The 14,321-nt window shown below is 42.8% G+C and overlaps 1 protein-coding gene across 1 annotated transcript; it reads left to right on the top strand.

The window, feature by feature from the left end:
* Positions 1-5,183: 5,183 nt before the first annotated feature.
* On the top strand, positions 5,184-8,339 carry LOC133921827 (glyceraldehyde-3-phosphate dehydrogenase 2, cytosolic). Its single transcript, XM_062366869.1, has 12 exons — positions 5,184-5,321; positions 5,418-5,441; positions 5,542-5,642; positions 6,393-6,508; positions 6,592-6,691; positions 6,783-6,929; positions 7,008-7,068; positions 7,156-7,253; positions 7,419-7,561; positions 7,705-7,788; positions 7,910-7,999; positions 8,085-8,339. Exons 1-12 carry the CDS (start codon positions 5,318-5,320, stop codon positions 8,128-8,130), a joined length of 1,014 nt encoding a protein of 337 aa, XP_062222853.1. The 5' UTR covers positions 5,184-5,317; the 3' UTR covers positions 8,131-8,339.
* The last annotated feature ends 5,982 nt before the right edge of the window (positions 8,340-14,321 follow it).

Here is a 14,321-nt window from a genome sequence, read left to right as displayed (position 1 = left end):
TTATGTTCATGCATTTTATTTTGCATCTAGCACTTTGCCTTGTCTAGGATTGCATATGCATATTTCAATTTATTGCAATACTTAATGTAGGTTTATCTTATGGTAGGTTGCTTGTGTTTCTCTCTTGCCCATAAACAACCTATATAGTTTATTAGTTGTAAATTCTTTACATAGTATTTTTTTTCCTTCAATAGATATATTTTGTGTGCCATGAGTGCAATCTATAGGATAAATTTCCTATTTTTATTAATAACAAGCACATAAATATCACAAGTATTTAACACTTGTATATACAAATTTAAGGGGAGCATATCCTATGTTCTGATTTTAAGACTAACATGTGTTGCAAGTTGTATCTTTTGTAGTCTTATGAAGAAATCTACATGTCCCCGAAGGTATACAATGTTTAAAGGCTTTAATAGGTATCATTGTCAATTCATTTGTTTATTTAAGCTACATTCATGTATAATATGACTTAAATTCTCTATCTCTCATATTGTCTAATTATGCATATGTTTCTTTCTCATCATATCTATACACATATATAGGGAGAATTTAAATCATATTATGTGAGTTTCATAAATTATAATCCATGTGTTTTTATTTCAATTGATACCATTTCCTTGAATTGTATCCTTACAAGTGGTAACCCTTCGGTTAGTATTATTTTATTGGATAATGATTTATGAAGCTCTCTCCCATGTGCTCTAACTCCTTGAGTTCAACATGTACTTATAGCCCTTTTTAAGATTGTTGACAAAGTGAAAGAATTTTGATGACCAAAGCAAGATGAATGATAACATGCCAAGTTGACAAATGGGAAGCTTTTGCATGAGTGGACCAAGGAAGAAAGTGGCAATGGAGAAAGGGGAAACTACAACAGAAGGGGACTAAGTGGTAAGTACATGCATCCAAGCAAAGAGGTAACGCCTTTTGCCATTTACAATTGGTATCATTATTTATTTGCCTTTTGCTTTGATTGTGTTGTCATCAATCACTAAAAAGGAGGAGATTGCAGGAAACATGCCCTTAGGATGATTGGCGCAATTACTTTAGGGGATGCATGTGTTTTTAGTGATTAATGACAATAGTCAATAAGACTAATATGTTTGTCAAGTATATGCTTTAGTAGGTCTCATGGATGCAATATATGAAAAAGCCACCGCAGTTAGGATAAAGTTTGGTTGAATTGGAGAAGTTCAAGGAAGATTTATCTCACCAGATAGTCTGGTGCAGTGAAGCTTGCACTCACTGGAGTATTGAATCTAGAGGCTGTTAGTCTCACCAGATAGTCCGGTGTTGAGGCTCGAGTACACAATAGAGTGTTTTGCTTAGAAGCGAAGTGAAAGCTGAAGACCTCATCGGATAGTCCGGTGATTGGCACTGAGAAGCACCGGAGTATTTTTACAGCAGATGTACTTTTGGACAGAAGAGTTTCTTCTCACCGGATTGTCTAGTGTATGTACAGCAGAAGCATCATAGCATTTCTTACAAAGGCAATTTTAAGTGCTGAAGAATGAAGATCAATTAACCGGGTGGTCCAGCGCTTGTATTGTGTACATCGGAGTATTATCACACGAGCATTTCTACTAGAGAAGCCCTCATACACTTGAGAAGACATCAGAACCACCAAAATACTTAAAAGTGATCATCCAAAATAATTAAGCACAAGATTAGTGACTGATTAGTGGTAATAGTCCTAGAGATAAGAGTTGCTACATCGAGTCCCGCTGCGTCCACCGCTGAGGAGGTAGCAGACTACCTCCCACAACATCGTCGTCGACTCCACCTCCATCATCCACCGCTAAGATGGTAGCAGATTACCCCCTCAGCCTCGACTCCGCCTCCGGCTTCTGCCGCTGGGGTTCTGGACGTCTCTACCTCTGTCACGCCCCTCAGCCTCGCCTTCAATTTCGCCTCTAGCTTCACCACAATGTTCCGTTTGGCCTCGTCATAGGACTCCGACAATATTAGCTTCGTTGAACCTCGTCGCCACTACTCACGGCCATCGCTGAGAGGTTTTATAAGGACATGAAGCTGATCAGGTTATTATGACTCTGAGGCGGGGTTGGAGCTAGTCCTCTGTTCATCCACTTACCCCTTGGGACCTCGGAACTAGCAGATGAGGGCGTATTGTTGGAGGGATGCCCTAGCCTGGAGATATTTAGACGATGCACTATGGGATTACTATAGCTGTTGGGGGGACGTCGTAGTCTGGAGATATTTAGACGATACATTGTGGTATTGCTATAGCTTTTATAGTATCTCAATCACCACGTAGTATATAAAGGGGTGAAATACCCATAATACCTATCTATGCACGTGGTTGTAACATAATATCTTAGGGACAGTCTGGTAATTTTCGCTGTCATCCCTCTCTATAAATAAGCCTTCAAAGGGCAAGAGAGGGGACCCGGGAGAGGTTTCCCCTAATCACACAGATGACGTTTCACTCTGCGCTCTCCTTCCAGCTCGCAGGTTTATCTTTTAGCTTGAGCCCCTTATTAGATGAGACTCTCTCCGCACTCTGTCCGGGACATGCCATCATGCTCCAATACAAACTTTAATTCCGCTGTGTACTAACCGAAATCAATTAGGAGATGAAACTGTTATAATTGATTCTCCTAGTGCTTGCCGTTTCGTAAATCGTTAACTTGTAATAACTTAAGGATGTGTAATATATTTACATTACTCATTTTTTATTATGTCTTAATGCGATGAAACTTATTGTAAAGACGTGCGTTCCAATCTTGAGCATAAAACACATACTGAGACTATCAGAATAGGATTCGGGTTAATCACTGTTAGTTGTGGTCGTTGTGATAAGACGTGGCATAACACGTGACATGTTGAAAGACGAGCGTGTGTTATCTATTATCTTATTAAATAATCATCCTAATGATTAATTTAAATACTATTTGAATGATTCCCCGTACTAAGCTAACGTAGATAGTTGGAAACGTTCAAAGATTAGGTGCATAGCTTGCTTGCTACAGTAGTTAGACTGCAGCACATATGCCGCAGTGCGTCGTGAATGGCATCCATCAGTTGCATCATGAATCGATGATTTGCACTTGATTGAAGAGGGGTAAATGATAAATCTGCTACAAGGCAACAGACGGATCGAAGTGGAAGATATGTGAAATGTAAAGCCAACCTTCATGCCAAATTGTATACCTTTTTCTTTTGTTTCTTTTCCCATAAACCAATTGAGCTGGAAAGTGAAATTAACTTCAAAACCTACATGACAATGCTTTACACAGCTCGCTCAAGGGACCAAAGGCACGTAAGTTTGAACAAGATTACCTCTGCAAAATGAGAGTTGAAAATGGCCAGGAGAAGTTCAAGACTTTACAGGCTCACAACCGGCCCACCAAGCTCATAACAATCACCACCGTTCAGCGTTCACCGAGCACCAGTGCACTAGACCTGTCGCAGGCCGAGGCCGGCCGCTCAGCCGCGAGTGTGTCGCAGTGAACAGTCCGCATGAAGGCCGTCCTAATCTCTTTCTGTTCCAGCTTTTCCAGCCGGCAGCTGGCGCGGGCCTGGGAGCGGGTGCCGAATGGGCTAGTAGAAAAACTATCCGGCCAATGGACTGTCGAGGCCGAACAGCCCAGTGAGCCAGCAACCTTCTGCTGCTTTGTCATATTTTACCAACTTTCTTTGAAGCTTGGAGCCCGTCGATTATCGTAAGTTCGTCCAATACACACTGGCCGACAGAACTATCTAACAGCAAGCCAGATTACACCTCCATGCCCCAACGAGCTACTACATTGTCACTCGCCGGCTTCCATTCTGTGTTCCCTTAACCAAGAAAATATTTTCTTTTCTTTTAAAAATAGGGGACAAAAAAAGGAATCATGGAGCGTGAGTGGGCTTGACTTCAAGTGTATGATTCAGTAGGGCCTACGTGTCAGTTCATCTCGACATCGCATGCCGATCATCGACCTCGATGCATGTCAACCATGCATGCTTCCGCCCAAACAGCTACAAAAGATAGAGGCTGAGAGCAATCTTTGAGCCTCCATTCATGCAACGACCGCGTGTTTCTTTGCACTGAATCATTACTGTGTCCTCTTCATTTGCGGTCTCACTAGGATTCGGGCCATCTCCGGGGAAAACACCTCGCTAGGAAGCATAATCCATACCTTCTCGCTACTCATAGCCGCCCAAACACGCATCATTTTCATGCATGACACGACACAACATAACCTGATGCCTATTTTTTTTTTAGTGGACCTGATGCCTACATTTGTAGCAATAGCTTTCAAATCCTCATTTTAGTATAGTTCATTAATGGTAGAGTTCAGACAAACGCGCATTCCACAACTGCCTAATTGAGATCATGTTTGTATGGTTCCAACTCACTACTTCATCTCAGATTTGGAGTTTATATACTAAAATAAAATAGTTTAAGTATATATTTTTAGTTTAAATTATAACAAGATGGCTCATCTAAACACTCCCGGTATACCTACAGTTCCAGTTACATAAATATTTGGAGCTAGAGATGCTCAGCTCTAAGAATTTTTAGAGTTGTAACTTTGCCAAACAAACCATGAATGTCTAGTCATGTATATAGATTTACTTTTGACACTGACCAGGATTCTAATTTCTTTGAGATCAAACTTCACCATCTCAGTACCCATATGCAAAAAACTTATATGGGTGCCAACAGCTAGCTCAACAACATTGACATTGACATCAATCATCAATGTGCCAAGAAATAATCTATTTCTGCAAATAACTTCAGTGTGATATATTTATGGAAATAGTTCAGAAAAGACTCATCGCTGTAGATTATTCTACAAGAACACTTAATTTCTTCTGAATCCAGTCACGCCGTATACGTCATCAGCCACACCAGGCACAAAATCAGGCACCCAACGTCCACAGAATCGCCTGCCATCCGACGGCCGCAGAAAACCAGGCAGCCGGTCGTTTCTTCTTGCTGTCCAAGAAAGAAGCCGCCTCTCTCCGCCACCACACTTTTCTTCTCCCACTTCCGGTGGGCCCAAATCCAGCAACGGTCCAGGGTTTCCAAAGGTCCCCACCGCTCCCACCCACGGGAACCTTCTCGAAACCATCGCCCGCCCCCCTCGCTCTTCTCCCGGGTCCCACCTGTCAGCCAAACAAGGTTGCGATCCGCATCCCGCGGCGACGAGTGGGCCCATCCGTCTAAAAAAACCGGCAGCGGCTTAACCCTACCCTCTTTATATACGCCCCTACACGATCCGCTGGCCGCATCACACTCGCAAACCCCCCTCCTCGATCCCTTTGAGACCAATCCATCCCCGTTTTCTCCGTCGCATTCTCCATGGGTAATTACAACCCTTCATTTCGTGGATGCACTTTTTGGAACTTCTGTTGGTGATTTTACTGATGTTTTTTTTGTTGGATTTGCGTGGTCTGTGCAGCGAAGATCAAGATCGGGATCAACGGTGAGTTCGTGGCCTCCGATCTGAATTCTGATCCGGTTTGCGTGGTGAGGGTCCGGTAAATCGTGTGGATTTTGATGGGGGTTTTGGTTGCTGGGTGCAGGGTTCGGCAGAATCGGCAGGCTGGTGGCCAGGGTGGCGCTGCAGAGCGACGATGTCGAGCTCGTCGCCGTCAACGACCCCTTCATCACGACCGACTACATGGTATCGTCTTCTCATCTCGCGCGAATCTCTCGATCTGTTACTTAAGAGAGTGCAAGATTGGGTGAGTCTGTGCTCGTTTGATGTGAGTAGATATGTACGGTTTTTATACGATTTGGCCCTTTTGGGCTGTGGATTATTCTTACTATAAGGGATTTCATACTTGACATATGGGATGTGTAGATGTCCTAAATGTGCCTGGTCTTGTGGTCTGTTATGCATGTCATTTTCGTTGTGAACTATGACTGCTGAGCTTTCTCAGTTGTAAGCACACTAACCTCACTATGAGTAGGATCTGGTGCTATTAGATTCTAGTGGAATGCTAAATGACCTATGTTTAGAATATTGATAAGATGCATTGCATCTGTGCCGCACTCTGCTTGCAATGTGATTCGGATCAGCATTTTGTATAGCCAACACGCTGTCTGATCTGACAACGGAGAAAATGATTTCGTAGATCCAGATAGATTGTCGTGAATTGTATGATTTGGATTAGAAACTATCTCATTGGGGTGTTTAAAGTAGATGTATACTTTTGTAGCATCCAGATCTGTATTTTCTGGACAACATGTCTTCTGTGAGCCTTGTAGTCTCTGCCTTCTAGTGGATTGGTTAATATCAGTGGTCTTAGAAAAAAGTGAGATTGTATTAGTGGTCCTAGTGTCATTTCCTATGTTAGAACCTGTTTTCATTCTTTACTAAGTTGACCAGTGGTAGATACACAATGTGGGTTTGCTGACTTGGTTTCTGCAGACATACATGTTCAAGTACGACACTGTCCACGGACAGTGGAAGCACCATGATGTCAAGGTCAAGGACTCCAAGACCCTTCTGTTTGGTGAGAAGGAGGTTACCGTTTTTGGCTGCAGGTTTGTTACTATTCTTTTTGGTAGTAACTCGTTCCATATCCATTCCAACCATTACAAGCTGATGATCTGATAATCACATGTAGGAACCCTGAGGAGATCCCGTGGGGTGAGGCTGGCGCTGAGTATGTTGTTGAGTCTACTGGTGTTTTCACTGACAAGGATAAGGCTGCAGCTCACTTGAAGGTACATTTTTCTTCCAAATGTTCTATTATTCAAAGCTACACTGTACCATTCAAGTGTTGAATGCATCTAATGGTTATGCTTAATTTTGTAGGGTGGTGCCAAGAAGGTCGTCATTTCTGCTCCCAGCAAGGACGCCCCCATGTTTGTTGTTGGTGTCAATGAGAAGGAATACAAGTCTGACATTAACATTGTCTCCAATGCTAGCTGCACTACGAACTGCCTTGCTCCTCTTGCTAAGGTGCTTTCCGTCATGATGTTTTGCTGTTCTACAACTACACCTGGATCCTAGTATCTCACGCTTATTGTTTTGCTGCAGGTCATCAATGACAAGTTTGGCATTGTTGAGGGCCTGATGACCACCGTTCATGCCATCACTGGTAAGCTTCGCTAGAGATTCAGTGGACTATTTAGTTTGGTAATCTGTTTCTTATTGTGTTTAATGTGACAAATGTGAATCGTTACAGCTACCCAAAAGACTGTTGATGGGCCCTCATCCAAGGACTGGAGGGGTGGAAGGGCTGCTAGCTTCAACATCATTCCTAGCAGCACCGGAGCCGCTAAGGTTACAAACCGAACTTTCTTATTTTTCTTTTGTTTGTGCACATCACTGTTTACTTTTAATTTAATCATAATCCTTGTGCTGAAAGGATGTAGGGTGTGTTACAAGTATATAAGTTGCTTTTCATTTTTTATATCTCATATTACTTCTAACTTGATTTCTCTGTAGGCTGTTGGCAAAGTGCTTCCCGCCCTTAACGGAAAGTTGACTGGGATGGCCTTCCGTGTTCCCACTGTTGATGTTTCTGTTGTTGATCTGACTGTCAGGCTTGAGAAGTCAGCTACCTATGATCAGATCAAGGCCGCAATCAAGTGAGTAATACAATGATGAAAGGCTGTAAGACTATTGTTTTACATATTTATACTGACGACTTCTGTGCTTGATGAACCTTGTTTTGTACTTCGAAAATTTGTTGAAATACTTTGATGGCTACTGATCACTCACACCCTTACAGGGCCGAGTCAGAGGGAAACCTCAAGGGCATTTTGGGTTATGTCGAGGAGGACCTTGTTTCCACTGACTTCCAGGGTGACAGCAGGTATTACACATACCGATATCAAGATTACTGTTTACATAGCATGTTCATTATCTAATCCTGGTAAATATTAGGCCTCTGTCTTCATGTCTCCTTACAATTATTTCGTATTTCTCAATAACAGGTCCAGCATCTTCGACGCGAAGGCTGGAATTGCTTTGAACGACAAGTTCGTGAAGCTTGTGTCCTGGTATGACAACGAGTGGGGATACAGGTTAGTACATGCTGCCAAGTTTTTCAATGTCCGTTAATCTGTGCACTGCAACTACGGATCCTCAATTTCTTCCTCCTATTTTCAGCTCCCGCGTGGTCGACCTGATCCGCCACATGCACAGCACCAACTAGATGAGCGAGCTAAGGACCGCTGATACAGGGGAGTTGTGTTTTGCCCCGGAGAAGAGCGTAGAGAACCTCTTCCGAGAATAAAATTTTTGTATGGAATTATGGTTGTATCCTGGTGGTTGGTTGAGCATGCTATGGCTCATTTTGTTTCAGGTCAATGTACTTGCTTAAACTTCAAATCAATGTCCTTTCACCCCATGGTATTTGCTCTATTTTTGTTGGTTTATCGTATAATCTGATTGCTGCCTTTGCCCCGTACGGCCAGTAAGATGTTCTTTCCGGTTGCAGCTGGTTGCTGCCCCTAGTATGCTATCCTGATCTTGTAGAAGGTTACCAAATTGAAATCTTTAGTGAGCTGGATCTGGATAGATTTTGGTTTGTAATAAGAAATGAATGAGATTGAAATGCATTGAAGATCCGAAGTCTGAATATAGCGTGTCTATGGCCTTACATGAATGAGAATGAAATGCATATAAGATCCCAAGTCCGAATTCACCTGAATGTGTCCTAGCATATGCAGAATTGGCTCTATCTCCAGGAACGAGCGGACATTGACGCAGCACGCGGCTTGCTCTATTGCCGATCAGGAAGGAGATGGAGGAGTACAACGATTCCCATGACTTGCGTGTTCCTATCTATGCTAGGAGCAGTCAGGTACGCACAACTGCGGCACGATGCTACCGGCATGTTCGGTTTCAGATGAGACGGTGCTGGATCATTTGATATATTTTTGTGCTGAGACGGATTCGCGCAGGTAGTGGCATGACATGTGGTGGGCGATGGTCCAATGCGGTTGGGGGATAATGGGTGGGGCCGATGGTGAGGGAAGCTCATTGATAGTCCATCGGAGATGTGTTAGCTAGTGGCGGTCCAGCCCGCCGAAGACAGAGGAGAATTGCGGGGCGGCTGTGAGAGTACTAGTGAGAAAGATGGCATCGGTATTTTTATATTTTGTAAATAAAAAAACTATAAATATATACGTTTGTTTTGAAAAATTTCAAATCTAAGACTCCTACTGACGACAAGTTTAAAAATAAAAATATTTCATTCCAATGCTCTTAAATTTCAAAACACTATCGACATAAAAATTATGTGTGTAAAAGATGTTATCATCTATCTCTAAAAATTTTCAGACAAAAATATGACTAGTGCAAAATGAAAAAAACAAATTTTAGGGATTTGAAATTTGTCTTTTTTTTTTCATTGCACAAGTAAGTCTTTGAGTTATATTTTTTTGAGAGCTCAATGATAGCACCTTTACACCATAAAATATTTTTAGAATTTTTCATGACTACTTTAATAGTGTTTTGAATTTCGATAGTCTAGATTTATAATTTTTAAAACGAACATATATATATGCAATTTTTATTTAAAATATAAAAAATAAAAAGCTTGCAGCGGTGGTCGAAAAAGGCCGTGTCTCATGGGCTCAAGTAGCGCGAGGTGGGCTAATGGGCTGATCGACGAGACGTTACGATTCGGTCAGCCGGTAGATAGGAGAGCTTTTTTATTTTTATATTTTTCGATTAAAAATTTAAATAAATAAATTATAACAGTAACCGTGGTGAACAGTACTTTAAAGTTCAATTTCCCTCCTACCTTCTCTATTCAAAATAGTGATGTTCTGTTGCTCCAAAAATCCTAAAATTTTTTGTACGTGTTACATAATCCATGTGCAACCCATTTTAATTGAATTCACTCAAAAATCCTATTTAGAATTTAAACTAAAATTCTCCAAAAAAGACTAATTTTATAACTTTTACCAATTGTTAGGGCCTCAAATAAATTTCTAAAAAACTGGTAAAATTCACTAATATTCTTTTTATGTGATGTGATAATTTCTAAAATTATTTTTAGCCCTATATTATATGGTAAAAAAGTGAATTCCTTTGTAATGCATCATTTATATGTATTTTTATAATTTCATGTGATATTCTTCTTTTAACTTAATTTGAATTCAAACATATATAAACCTACTGCTAAAAATAATTTTAGAAATTATCACATCATATAAGAAGAATATTAGTGAATTTTACCAGTTTTTTAAAAATTTATTTGAGGCCCTAACAATTCTAGAAGTTATAAAAGTAATCTTTTTTGGAGAATTTTAGTTTAAATTCTATATAGGATTTTTGGGTGAATTCAATTAAAATGGGTTGCACATGAATTATGTAACACGTACAAAAAATTTTAGAATTTTTGGAGCAACAGAACATCACTGTTTTAAATAGAGAAGATATGAGAGGAAATTGAACTTCAGAGTGTTCACTGCGGTTACTGTTCACGTACTGCGCTTACCGCTTCATAGGGCTGTAAGCCTACCCGTCCCATGAAAGGGCGGTAAAGGTCTGTGGGACTGCTTACCGCACTCTCAGTGAGCGGTAGACGTCTAGTTTTGTAATTTTTTCTACGAGGAATCTATTTATTTAAATTTTTAATAAAAAAATATAAAAATAAAAAAAAAACTCTAGATAGGATCCCTCCGTGGTCATGCCTCCTCAAGTTAAAAATGGTTCAGAGTTGGGCCACTGTGCGCTATGGGTGTTGATGAGAAATGGATCCTCTGAATGTAGTGTCATGAGTGCACAGTTCCATGACTTTGCTCCAATACTAGCTATTGATCGGAAATGGACATTTTCAGATTTAGTGCTATAGCTATCGAGGACCTGGTCCTGTCCCTCGGGGCGGAGTGCTCTGAAATCCGGCTCACGAGCAGCATCGCGGACAGCCTGCTGTGCAGGTTCGGGGACGACTGGAAGTCCGCTCTGGGCTTCTTCCAGTGGGCGCAGTCGAGGGGCGACGGCTACGCGCACACGCCGTACGCCTGCAACCGGATGGTCGACCTGCTCGGGAAGATGAGGCAGATCGACCGGATGCTGGATCTGCTGTCTGACATGCATTGCAGAGGGCTGGTCACGGTGGAGACGGTCGCCAAGAGCATCAGGCGGCTGGCCGGTGCGAGGAGGTGGAAGGATGCTATCCTGCTGTTCGATAGGTTGGAGGGCATGCGGCTGGAGAGGAACACAGAGACGATGAATGTGCTGCTCGACGCGCTCTGCAAGGAGAAGGAAGTCGAATTGGCGCGAGTGGTCTTTGTTGTGCTCAGCCCGCATATCACACCAGATGCGTACACTTTCAACATCTTCGTCCACGGGTGCATCGTGCGCAGGATCGATGAGGCAATGTGGACGATCCAGGAGATTTACGAGTACTTCTCTGCAATGTTGTTTCACCTTTACTTTTCTTCTCGAACCAATGAAGGTTCCATGGTATAAGCTTATATTGGAGAACTTATGTTAATGTAGATAATCACAATCATCTTACAGAGTTACAGTTAGATGCCTTCTTTTGCTCAATTCATCATACATGTTCCATCGTTCAGTACTGTTTGGGTAGGCGCAGGTAACTAGTACATTTCTCTTCTGATGATTTATCAGGAGCAAAATTCTGAAAGCTTATAGCCTCCTGTTTTAGAGTCAGGTGTGTCCGTGGAAAGGATCATTGCCCATTATGGAAAAATTTATGCTGGCAGAAAACTATTCTCTATGATGCCAGACATGGTGATGTTGCACGTCTGTCAGATTGCTGACCAGCTGGTTTCTAGTGCACTCTGTGTACTCTTGTCTATAACCGTATAACTGTTGATTCTAATATTTCAGCAGAAGCCCCTCTCTTGGTCCTAAGAGTATACTAGTCTCCATTTTGTAATGCAATGACCACTGTTTGCAAACAGAAATCATAAGTGTTGGTTTCTTTATTATGGACCAGACAAGCAAATGTATCAAGGTCAAGCCATCGTCTGCAGAGCCTGCAAGCTTTCCAGGCAGGCAGTATTGAAGGATGGCAAGCGATTCCTCTCGTTGCTACTTACTGCATCGCCAAACCGGCACTATTTGTCAAGCTTGCAGCTGATGGTGCCTGACTGTCGTTCCTTGCAGCTAAGAAAGAGAATCACAATACAGTATGGGTACCAAGGAACTCTGTTCTTGTTGTGCCCTGAACACGCGTGATTTTCTGCGTTTCCGTACCAAAAACATGCAACTATGCGAGTGATTTGGCTGATTTTTGTCGTGCTGTTTTGGTTTCTTGGTGCATACCACCATCCTCCAATACGGATTACGGAGTCGATGTGTTGGTCGCAGATTCTGGCGGAGCTCTATGAGTTTTAGTCTTTCAGGCGTCGATATGACTTTGGCACACCGAAGGAAAGCGCACAGTAACGCAGTCGGCAGATGCGCACGATTCAGGCCCTCTTGCTCCCTTTTGGTCTCAGACGATCTCTTTTAGCGACGTCAAACGAAGCAAAGAGAGGAGAGCAAAACCGGAGGGAAGAATCCATGATCCATCTCTTTAGCCTTCATCCACACTGCTGCATGCACGTTGCCTCGATAATGCGACGGCGGCTCGAGTACGGTAGCCCGCATGTGGGCCGGCGCCGGCGAACCGAACGGCGCGGGGCCCTCACGTGGTGGTGGCGGCCACCGCGAGAGCGTGCGGACGGTCGTGCGGATCGACAGCTTTCGACACGTACCGAACCGGCTGAAAAGCGCCCGGACTATTTGATTAATGTCTAACTTTTTCACATTACATCTTAAACGTGTCACATATTCTTAGATATGTATTTAGTTCAATGTTATAATTATAATTTGTTAAAAAAAAAATTAGCCCAACGTCTCATATACTATAGACTTATTTTTTAGTCAAACTTAATCATAAATATGACATTTATTTTTTTTTGCCACGCTTTTTATCATAGCTATACTTAGTTGTGGCAACGTGCGGAAGGGGGACACGGGCACGAGGACGCCCACGATGCCGTGCCGATTTGCCGAACGCGGGACGCGAGCCGCACGGAGACGATGGCGGAAAAAGGCTGGAAACGCCGAACCGATCGAGAGGACCAGACTAACAGAGAGTACGGTGGAGCACGCGCTGCCTGCCTGTCGGGCTGCGGCCGGCGCGGGGGGTACCTACAGCCGTCCGTCTTCACTGCGAGCGCAGGCTGTGACCGTCCGTCCGATCGATCGATCCGCCGGCGGGTGGTCATCGTCGTTTTTTTTTTGGTCTCGGCAACAACATCTGGCCGCGGTGGCCCTTGCAGATCAAGCTGTCGCCGAGGTGCAACCGGCCGGCCCTGCAGGAGGAAGCCGGTACGATAAAAGTGGATACGAGTGACAATTCTCTGACACCGTGATGCTTCTAACAATTATACGGAGCAAAGGCGCTCTCTGTCCACTTCGCAGCACCCAAACTGGTGCTACAAACAACCATTGCGTTGCACCATAAGGGAACCAAAGAGTTGCGAGAATCATTCGTGGATCATACCGGCTCATCGTTCGTTCGTACGTGCCAGAAGAGTACGTGATTTTTATCGCATCTAATCACCAACCAGTTGCCGGATCGGCACAATTTGCATGGTCCATATTAATGAACGGTGGTGTGGTCAGGCATGCATGCATGCATGTGGAGATGGATCGGGAGCAAGATAAAGAGTTTGGTCGGGAGCACGCTTTACTCACTGTCGTTAGAACATCAGCGTCATCCTGCTAGTAAGAGATCAGCAACGCCTGTGGTGTTCATGAATGAGCTCAATCAATCAGCTATCATTCATCCAGCACAGAACATCGATCGGGTAGCTTGGAGAGATTGCTTTGGATTCAATTCACCTTTGCCGACAGGGTATATATTCTCGTTCAACTATGTGTTTAACTTCCTTGCATCTCATTTTGGTACGCGGTAAATTTTGCATGCTGAGAAACGTTACAAATTTCATCAGCCATGCTAACTAGGCATGGTCATGATTGGTTTATGGCTAAAACTTTGCAAAAGATTTTGTTCGTATGCCATATTTCTCCAAGTTCCAACCGAATTTTATGCGAAATAGTTCGAAAGTGTCGGTCCAAGTTTTTTTTTCCTATTTTGATTTTTTTTAAAACTATTTCTGAAAATAAATCAGTGGCAAAATTATTTTCAGTTTTGACTCCTACGATCCAGGCCATCGTATGTGGTGCGGACCCACGGCTACAAAACATGTGTTTCGATAAAAGAGCAAAATAAATTTGACCTATACATCCAGTGTTACACAACAGATGTTCTCATAAAATTCACTGATTCTGAAAGCCAAACGAATTCTAGTGATTCAATTTTGAATTTATTGCAAATTACAACCAGTATCAAGCACCTGTATAAGACCG

Source organism: Phragmites australis, chromosome 6, assembly GCF_958298935.1.
Source record: "Phragmites australis chromosome 6, lpPhrAust1.1, whole genome shotgun sequence".
NCBI lineage: Eukaryota > Viridiplantae > Streptophyta > Magnoliopsida > Poales > Poaceae > Phragmites > Phragmites australis.
The sequence above is the reverse complement of the archived record's forward strand: the minus strand, read 5'-3'. Positions and strand labels throughout refer to the sequence as shown.